Source organism: Argiope bruennichi, chromosome 6, assembly GCF_947563725.1.
Source record: "Argiope bruennichi chromosome 6, qqArgBrue1.1, whole genome shotgun sequence".
Classification (NCBI taxonomy): Eukaryota; Metazoa; Arthropoda; class Arachnida; order Araneae; family Araneidae; genus Argiope; species Argiope bruennichi.
Window position 1 is genome coordinate 111,412,156 of NC_079156.1, and position 9,809 is coordinate 111,421,964.

The window sequence follows — 9,809 nt, forward strand, 5'->3', positions numbered from 1 at the left end:
ACATTTAACCAACATAAAAAATATTATTAGTGTATAAAATATCCACACTAAATGTATGCTATTAAATAAATTATTCAAAAAGATTTTCTAGAATTTCATTTTATAAGTAATTTATTTTAAATAATTACATTGAATAGCTCAACTAAGACATTTGTATAATTTAAACACAATAAGATTAACATTGTATAATTAAAAAAATTAAATCAATAAGATTATTTAACTTACGAATAACAAATTTCAATACAAAAATTTCACAATGTTTTATTTTTATATTCAGAAATGAAGTAAAATATATTCTGTAACATTTATCTTATATAATGCATTTCATTAAAAATATTTGTGACAGATTTTAAATAAAATTTGTTTCTAATCGACACAATGAACATTAAATTTTAGCATCATACATATATGCTATCAGATAAATTACAAAGATAGCAGAAACACTGAAAGCGTAAATACTAAAGTAAAAGAAAAAAAAGTTGTACAAGACAAAAACTAATTCATCAAATAAGGGAAGAAAATGTATATCAACCAATGTTGGTATAACATGGCTGATATACAAGTGTCAAATAAACCACACTGAAAAAATTAATGTTTTTCTCTTATTACAATATTTAAATGTAAACAATACATATGAAGCAATTCTGGATTTATAAGTTTTGAAAATTGCTCCATTAAAATTTTTTTAACTGATTTATAAATAAAGTATTATTAATTCATGCTTTCAGTAAGCCTGGAAACCAGTATGATAGTTCTCCTTCAAACTGTTCATCTACCCAAACTAAACCTTCTCTTATTAAATCAACAAGTGCCTTTTCTGCTCTTACTTTCTCCCAACCAAACTCATTTGACAATAGCCCAATGGTGACATAGCCAGTTATACTTGCTTTTTGTATCACTTTCGTGTGGTCAACGTTTAGTTCAGCGGGAACTGACTGAACTATATAATCTTTAGTAGATCCGCAAGCAATGGTTCTAAAGCCTTCTCCTAGAATTTTAAGTTTGTCTATAGCTCGGAGTAAATCATCATATCCAATATCTTCTTGTTTAGGACCAACACTTCTCGATTTGATAAGAAGTCGCCTCAATTCATCTAGATTCATAATACCACCATTACGGTGACGGGTTGCAAGGCAAACTTCAATTATTTGGACACCTAATTCATAATAGAAATCGCCAACTCCTAATAAATCAGCCCAAAATCCTTTACTTGAAGCCAAAGGATCAACACCAGTAGCTGCACACATTTCTTGGAACTGTTGACGAAATTGCGGATTTTTCTTTATTTTATTTTTGTATTTTCCAGCAAATTCTTGTAAGTTAGATCGGAAAGTTTCCATTTGTTTAGATAACTGCTGTAACTGGTCATCTGCTATTTCACTGCCTTTGTCCTTAAATCTCGCTTGAGCAAGTTGTTGCTTTTGAATAGCACCTACACCACCAACACGTCGACGCATATTTGAATCTCTTTTAAAACTGCTTTAAAAAATATGAGAATTATAATTAGAATCAAATGTCTAAAGGTAAATCGAAACTTTCCCGTTTCCTTTGACTCATGTGTATAAACAAACAAGAGACTCGTTAACCGGAGGACGCTTGAATCCCCCATTTGAAGTTGAAAGGGGGGGAGAAGTGGGGGGAAGCAGCACTGGAGGACGGATTTCATTCCGGTAGTGATGGAAATGGGGGAATCGATGTATGGTTGCTTACGGAAAAGCGTTTTTCGCCAACATTTGAAAATTTATTTACCCGCCAAGAATGAAGCGCATTTTTGGAATGTATAGGGTGGAGTGTGGACGAATGTCGGTTGGATCTATGATGAAGGCAGACCTTATTTATGCACGATCTTTTTTAATAAAAGAATAATACCGTGTTATAATTTATTTATTTTTGCTCATAATTAAGTTTTAGGAATCTAACTTTTGACTAGAAATTAATGTTGACTGTTGTTGAGAACAGTGAGTACTTGGGAAAGCTGAATTTTCTACAGGCGCCTTCTATTTATAATTAATTAAATGGCAAGAAACTAATATGTTAACTCATAATTAAATTCTATCTTCTATTGGTTTGTTAAATGAAATGTAAAGTTTTCACAAAGTAATGGAATGAACTTACAAGTTTCATTTAAATTCTTAATGGAAGTTAAAAATGATGCTTTATTCGGAATACAAATTCGATGTAGTTTTAATTTTATTTCTTGTAATTTGGCTGTATTCATTGGAAAGTATTTTAGTTTTTTTATACTATTAATTTTAATGCCCATATTTTGTTTGTTTGTTGTTGTACAAAGCTAAATGTTTTTTTAAAAAATTAGCTAAAATTTTTTTTAAATGATGCTTTTAAAAAATTATATATATATATTTTTACGTAATTAAGTAATAAATTAGTGTTATAAAACATTTTTTATAACTGCAGACATGCTTTGATTTTGTTATTTGCTAGTATTTATAGTAGCAATAAAGCATTTATATTTTGTGGTCTAAAAATTGCAATAATAAAAATCTGTAATCTCTTTCTTGCAGTTTTGTCCATTCTTTTTTTTTTTTTTTAATGTTGATAATGTGCATGATGAACTCTTTAAAATTTGTTTTCAAATTGAATAATCCATACTTGTAAAAATATGCATTGTAAAGATATATATATATATAATTTTAGCTAAGTTTTTGATAAAATATGGCTTATTCTCTGTTAAGAAAGTATGATAACCAAAAATCCTTAAATGAATCATCAAAATATTCAATATTTTCTATTTAATAGAAACTATTTTTTTTTTGTTAAAATAAGATTTATATTGAATTAAAAATTATATGCATAAGCTAATTAATATTACATGATTTTAAAAAGTACTTTTTCAATATATATATTTTTTATTCTAATTTATTAATTTTTTTTCATAAATGCTTAATATATTTATTTATGCATACAGCAATTTAATTCTTCTTTTAATGCTAAAAATCAGAATTTTGATTGAAAGTAGCCAAACTAAATTTGAAAAAGTAATAGAATCAATTATTTCTAATTATACGATTGGTGTAATAATATTTTAAAAGAAAATTTGTATTAAAAATTCTAATATCGTGGATAAATTTGTTCTAAATGTTGAATTTTCTACTTTTATAATAATGCGCAAAAGTTAAAATTTTTAAAGAAAATTTGGAATGTAATTTTTAATTTCAAAAAATAAAAATTATTTTTTAATTTAATATAAAAATATTAGTGTATTCTAAATTAGTCAATAGAATTTTCAATTAAATTGTAAAATATCATTTGTTAATTTTTGCATAATATTTAAGTCATATTTTATTCAACACTTACATTTTCTCAAGAAATTTTTTTTTCTTAGTTTTTTGAAATTTAATTTCTTCTCATTTTGATTATCAATAATAATTCATGAAATAAAAATGATTTGCTTCACAAGCATTCATTATTGTAATATACAAATGTATATTAGTTAATGGTTTGGTTAACCAAACCATTAACAAAATAAACGTTTACTCCACCTTAAAAAATGCTATACTAATATTGTTTTAACTGATTCAAATGAGTGGATAAATACCAAGTGATGAATAGTTCTGAGATATTGTATAAAAAAAATTATAAAGGATGATGAAAATCCTTAAAATCTATAAAACTTAGATAAAGTAGGTATATAAACTATATTTTAGAATTAAGGTTTTGACTAAATTATTAAAAAAGAATTTCTATGAGGATATAGAAAAAAAAATGTTTTAGGGAAGAAAAAATTGGAAAATAATCTTTTTTGTTTTAAAGTAATGAATAATTACAATGGAATAATGAATTTTAACACTGTTTATGTTAAATTGAAAAAAATTATTTACAATTTAGAATCAATAATAAAAATAATCATAATCTCTGAATCAAATTATCTGCAAATTCATTTGTTCAATAGGAATTTAATAACTTGGAGAATATGACTTTAGTCACTTGGAGACTTTAAATCAACTTCCATTGTCCCCATTACAAAAACGTAAAGAAAGGCTAATTTCCAAAAATAATTTAGTATTGATTCAATTCACCTTCAGTAAAAATTTTAAACTACTAACGAAAGTAGGTTAAAACTGTATGAGTGGTTTACATATATCAATTGGATCAATAAAGGAAAATAGATGGCAATCAACTGAAGACAGATTTTATTCATTACAGAAAAAAGGATGGACAGAGAATGAATAATATCAGAAGGATCACAAAATATGTTCTGATCATTGTTTTGATGAAGGAGTTTGTATGAAACCAGTATTTTAAAAATCAAAGTAGTTTTGTACATTTTAAATGCAACTGAAAGAACTTCCTGGGCCATTGCATTCACAAAAGAAGAAAAAAGAAATCTTTTAGCATATGAAAGAGCAGTTGAACTTGGATATGTATCATATAATTGGGAACTTCTAAAGAGAACTTGACTGGAAAAAAAAAAAACTTAATGGACAAAGAGAAAGCACAATCATTTACAATTGGAATATATGAATAATATATTCTCAAGATATTGTATCAAAGCTGATAATCTATACAACTCCTCTCAAAATTCAAATTCTACCTCTAAAACATGATTCTTATTAATGCTTAAACCACAGCCTGAAAATTGGAAGGAAAAAAACTGTAAACAGTATCTTTCACTTTTGTTTCCAATATCATTTTAAATAATAATAAAAAAAATCTTTCTTTTTTATTTAGTTAAAATTACTTTTTAAAAAATCGTCTACCTCATTATTATTCATTGTAACTAAAAAGAATTTAAATTAAGTATGTTAAATGTATGATGTGTTATTCTTTGTTTTTTTATTAATTTTTTAAAAATTTTATGAAATAAAAAAAATTATATGTTTCCCTCCCTTTCTCTCTTTTATCTTTATACTTTTTCTGCCTCTTTATAACATTAGCATATAAGATCATACAGTTTTTTTTTTCATATGAATACAATTAATTGAAAAATAAATAACCATTGTGGATATTTATCCTTAAAATTAGATACCTGAATACCATCACTAATCAACTCGCACTAAAAGAAAATTTTACTTTTGAAGAAAAATAATTATTTTGCGAATAAAAGAAACCTTGGTTAATGCTTCAGAAGAAAATTTCATAATTTCCAAATGTATTTTTTGAAGTTTTAAATACTAAATCTGAATGATAAAATGGTATTTTAACAAAATTTCGAATATGGCTGTGTTCATTTACCTAAGCATTTTTATTGAACAAATAAAATATCTTGAAGGGTACGAGAAATTGTGTTGTTTCAAGATGTCATAAGGAATTGTTTACCTCGTTTGTAGATTTTTCAGCTACTACTGCAAACATAATATTCCATTTTTTTTTTCAAAGATTATTGTTATCAAATAATATTATTGCTGTCATACTGCTTTTTTTTTTTTTTAATCACTATATTGCATACAAACAAACGCGTAATGTTGAGTGACAGAAAAAACAAGTTTAAATTAATGACAAAAGAATAAATTCATCTTTATTGATTAGTTAAATTTTGATAGTCTTGGGAATGAAATGAATTTTATTACAATAATAAAAATTATCGTAGAAATACATTCTAAAATATTTTTTTAGTTTATTTATATTAAAAAGACAATTGTATGATAATGAAATTGAGATCAATAAAAGGATTTTGATATTAAGTTTGGAAAATGGTGTTAGTATCATTTTTGTACAATAATATATTTTGGGAATTATAAGAGGAAAACATCAACATTTTGTTTAGTTAAAATTATAACTGGAAATTTTGATGCATTGCATCAAAGCACACGCTTTCATCTTTTAAAGCATGTTTGATAGATTTTCAGTTTCTGGAGTCGGCAGTCTGTCTTATAACTCATGCTAAAGTATAGATAAATATATGAACAACGATATATTTCTTCAGTAAGATTGAAATTACAATTGCATATCTGTATATTGACCTAATGTCATTCTTGGATTTGATATCCACCGGAATACAGCATCTTGTAAAATTTTTATTCATCTACTATTCTATTTAAAAGTGAAGGGTTTTTTTTATCAATTAATTTTAATAAACATTATTTTGATATTTTTCTCTTTTTTCTTTAGCATTTTAATCATCAAAATAAAATTGCTTAAATGTAGTTTCTCAAAGAAAGCTTATTTGCAGAAAAGTATTTCTTAGATAGCGCAGTAACCGATGCTTTTATGAGCATAAAAAAAAGAAAAATAGATACTTATGACAGTTCTGTAATTGATTTTTCCACTTCCATCTACTTATCTATCTCTGCTGCTTTTGAAAGGCTACCCCAATTTGCTTACGGCAACAAAACCACAGGGTGGTGGTAAGCAGATGCGCTCTTATCTAGTATCATATGTGCTAAAGTTGTAGGATTAACGGAATTTAATTACCTTTTAGAGAAAACTTGGTAAACAGTTAGAAAAGGTGTAGGGAATGCATATTTCTCATTCTTATAATGCGAGTGATTGATGGATAATGATTCTTTTTTATGGGATAATCAACATTTTTCCCACGCGAAACTTGATAATTACACTTTAACCCATGCCTGGAGATGGGAAAATTCAGTGAACTCATGATCTAATTTCCTTCAAACAAATCCCTTCATTTTATAAAGGCAAATGAATAAATTTTTATTGAATTAAAAAAAAAAGACAAATTAAGGAATAATTAAACAGACAGTTATTTGTTTACACAAATGATATAACAAAGTATTTGACATTCGCATTGGTCTGTGAATATCCATTTTGAACGGATGATTTTTAAGTAAAGGTGATTAAACTGAATCTATTTTTCCCTTGTAGCATATAAATATTACAAACGCTTGATAAAGAATATTGGAATTATTATTACGATTTATTTCTTATTTAATACTTTTTTATCGGTGTATTTTAGTCAGTTTTTGAGTTCGCTGTTTTGAGCTGCATTTTAATATAGTTAATGTTTTGATAGCAATAATGGACAAAACCATTTTTTATACAACCATGTCGAATGAGTTTTATTTCAATATATAGTATGTATAAATATATATATATATATATATAGAGAGAGAGAGAGAGATTAATTAAAATTATAGTTGTAAATTTTGATAAATTGCCTAAAAGTACACATTTTTATCCTCTAAATTACGTTTGCTAAATGTTAAGCTTTGGGGCGGCAGTCTGTCTTGTAACTCATGTTAACATATAGATAAACACATTAATAATTATATTATTCTTCAGTAAGACTGAAATTACGAACGGGTATCAGCATCTTACTCTAACGTTATTCTGTTGATTTAATATTCATTAAAAAGGACCGAGAAGAGCTATTTGGAAGACAGCATATAGCAAAATTTTTATTATTTTTATTAATCTGCTTAATGATGAAGATTTTTAACCAAAAAATTTTTATAGCATGAGTTTTATATTTTCCCCTTTCTTGTTTGGTATTGTATTCATCAAAGAAAGAAATCGCTTAAAAGTAGCTTCTCAAATAAAGGCAATCGTTTGCAAAAATAAATTCAAGTTAAAATATCGATTTTTATTTATTCTTTTTTTTTTATTGGGCTCGATTTTTCATTCGGTTGACATGTCTAATTTTTCTGAAAAGGATGTTGCATTATTTACAAAAATTTTAACATGATTAAATTTATAGAATGGATGTTGTCTCTGAATTAAGTTAGAACATTTATAAGGCAAAAACATATTCGAGATTTCTGAAGGCTAGACCGTTCGACCGAAAGTTGGTTCGTAATTTGAATAATAAATGTTCACTAAGAAAAGTTTTTAAAATTGCAAATAGGTTTTTTTCTTTAAAAATTTATTGACGTTTTAACCCTTTGTCTCAATAACTTCGGAGCGTATTGTTGCATAGAAGTCATTCTTATGCCATTTTAAAATTCAAAATATTAATTATTCAGTGATATCAATTTTATTTCTGTGTAATTTTTTTTTTCATATTTTAATTAAATATTTTAAAGAATATTTTATAATAATACTTTCTAGTACCTTTGTTACAGAGTTGGTCTTAGAAAACGCGAGGCCCAATCTGAAGCTATTTTCTATAATACTTATTTCTAGACAATTTTTACCAGTTATATAAAATAACTTTTGTAAAAAAAAAACACTTTTTAAAAGATATTCTAATTAGTGAATTAAAAGTAAATTAAAAAAAATTTTAATTGATTTTTTAAAATTTTTTAAACTATTGTTACTATTCCCCTTTGGCAACTAGCTGGTTTGCCTAGAATTAACATTTGCTTTTCAATTAAATATTTTATGTAACTTGCTCTCTTAATAGATTCTTAAGCAAAATGTTTTTAAGCTTCAAATTTTTATAAACATATCACCGATACTATTATAGAAGCCTTTCCTTATTCTGTTCGTTCTTCGATGCCTTTCTCTAATTTTCTATGAGCTCCCGTAAAATGTAAACTTGAAATTGAAGCCGGAATTGATAAAACTTCAATAAATACATTTTTTTAAAAACCAAACACGTCTTTAAAAAATATATGAGTTCAGAATTAATATCTAATTTGTATTACAGAATATTTACATATTTTATGAATTAAATAAAAATATAATTCAATAATATTTTCTTTGGCCTCGTCATAAAATTTTATTTTTAATTTTGCTTTCTAAAAGATTTAAATGACGTAATATTTTATTTTATTTCAATTAAAAAAGTACTTCTGTAAACGATTATGAAGTCTAAATTTTATACGATCCTTCAGACCTAGGAATCCTATTCAGTAAAATAATCTTGACCATCCAACGTTTCCATCTTTGCGGCAAATCTGACCGAGTTATAAAGCCTTGAATATCCTTATTTTAGGACAATCAAAAATGTAATTATTTTAGATTGATCAATCTTGGAGAAACTCAGGGCACTGATTTTGTATCTTCGAGGCAGTCAATGGAGTTCCGCGTTTTTATAAAACAGTGACATTCAAATTGTCATAATTCACTCAGTTTTGGTCATAAAAGGGCGAACTTTTTTTTATATAATATAACAAAATATACATAGAAAAATTATTAAAAGCATGCCTTATATTTAAGTCAACTCAACATGGGAAAATAAACCAAACCTTCATATCTTGGTCATATCAGTGGGAAAAGGCTAAGATGAGGTATTAGGAGCAACAATGTAAATGGTTTCAGTTTCTCTTCAGTAATAAAATACAATGTTGTAAAATAAACTTAAAAACTTTTTAAAAAATAAAAAAAATTATATGGCAAAGAAATTTTCATCATTAAAAAGATAATGTTTTGAATTTTAAGATGCTATACAAATTGTTTTTCTGCTATAATATTTTCAGAAATTATTGCAAAAACACCAAAATTTCACAAATTTTAATTAACTGAAAATTCAAAAAATCCCACCGAAATTTCAAATTTCTGCACTGAATATATGTGCAAAATTTGGTTGTTATAGATCAAATGATTTTCCCTGTACAGTACCAATACAAACACACACAAATTTATCTTTATAATTAGTGCAGATTATATGCATTATGTAATTTAAAAATAATTTTTTTTTTCTCATATTCAGTACCGGATGACACTACTCATGTGAAATTAAAAATTAAGTAAATTGACAAGTTAATTTCTAGCAAAATTATGTATAGTCATAGAGAATACAAACGTGTAGTGCAATTTTGAATTGTGTCACTTGAGAGGGTGAATAAAAATTCCATAACAAAACTTCATCTTTACAAACATGAAATGCATTATCTACTAATAATAAAGCGCATTATTAGTAGAGCGATCTCTACTAATAATAAAGATGAATATGTGTTTGCGCGTCTGTATATCTGGGTGTTGACGCTCTATTAATCAAACCGTAAGAC

At 25.9% G+C, this 9,809-nt stretch overlaps 1 protein-coding gene across 1 annotated transcript; it reads right to left on the reverse strand.

The window, feature by feature from the left end:
- Positions 1 to 362: 362 nt before the first annotated feature.
- LOC129971640 (vacuolar-sorting protein SNF8-like) lies at positions 363 to 1,591 on the reverse strand. Its single transcript, XM_056085591.1, has one exon. The coding sequence runs from the start codon at positions 1,455 to 1,457 to the stop codon at positions 717 to 719; it is 741 nt and encodes a 246-aa protein (XP_055941566.1). The 5' UTR covers positions 1,458 to 1,591; the 3' UTR covers positions 363 to 716.
- Between the last annotated feature and the right edge of the window lie 8,218 nt (positions 1,592 to 9,809).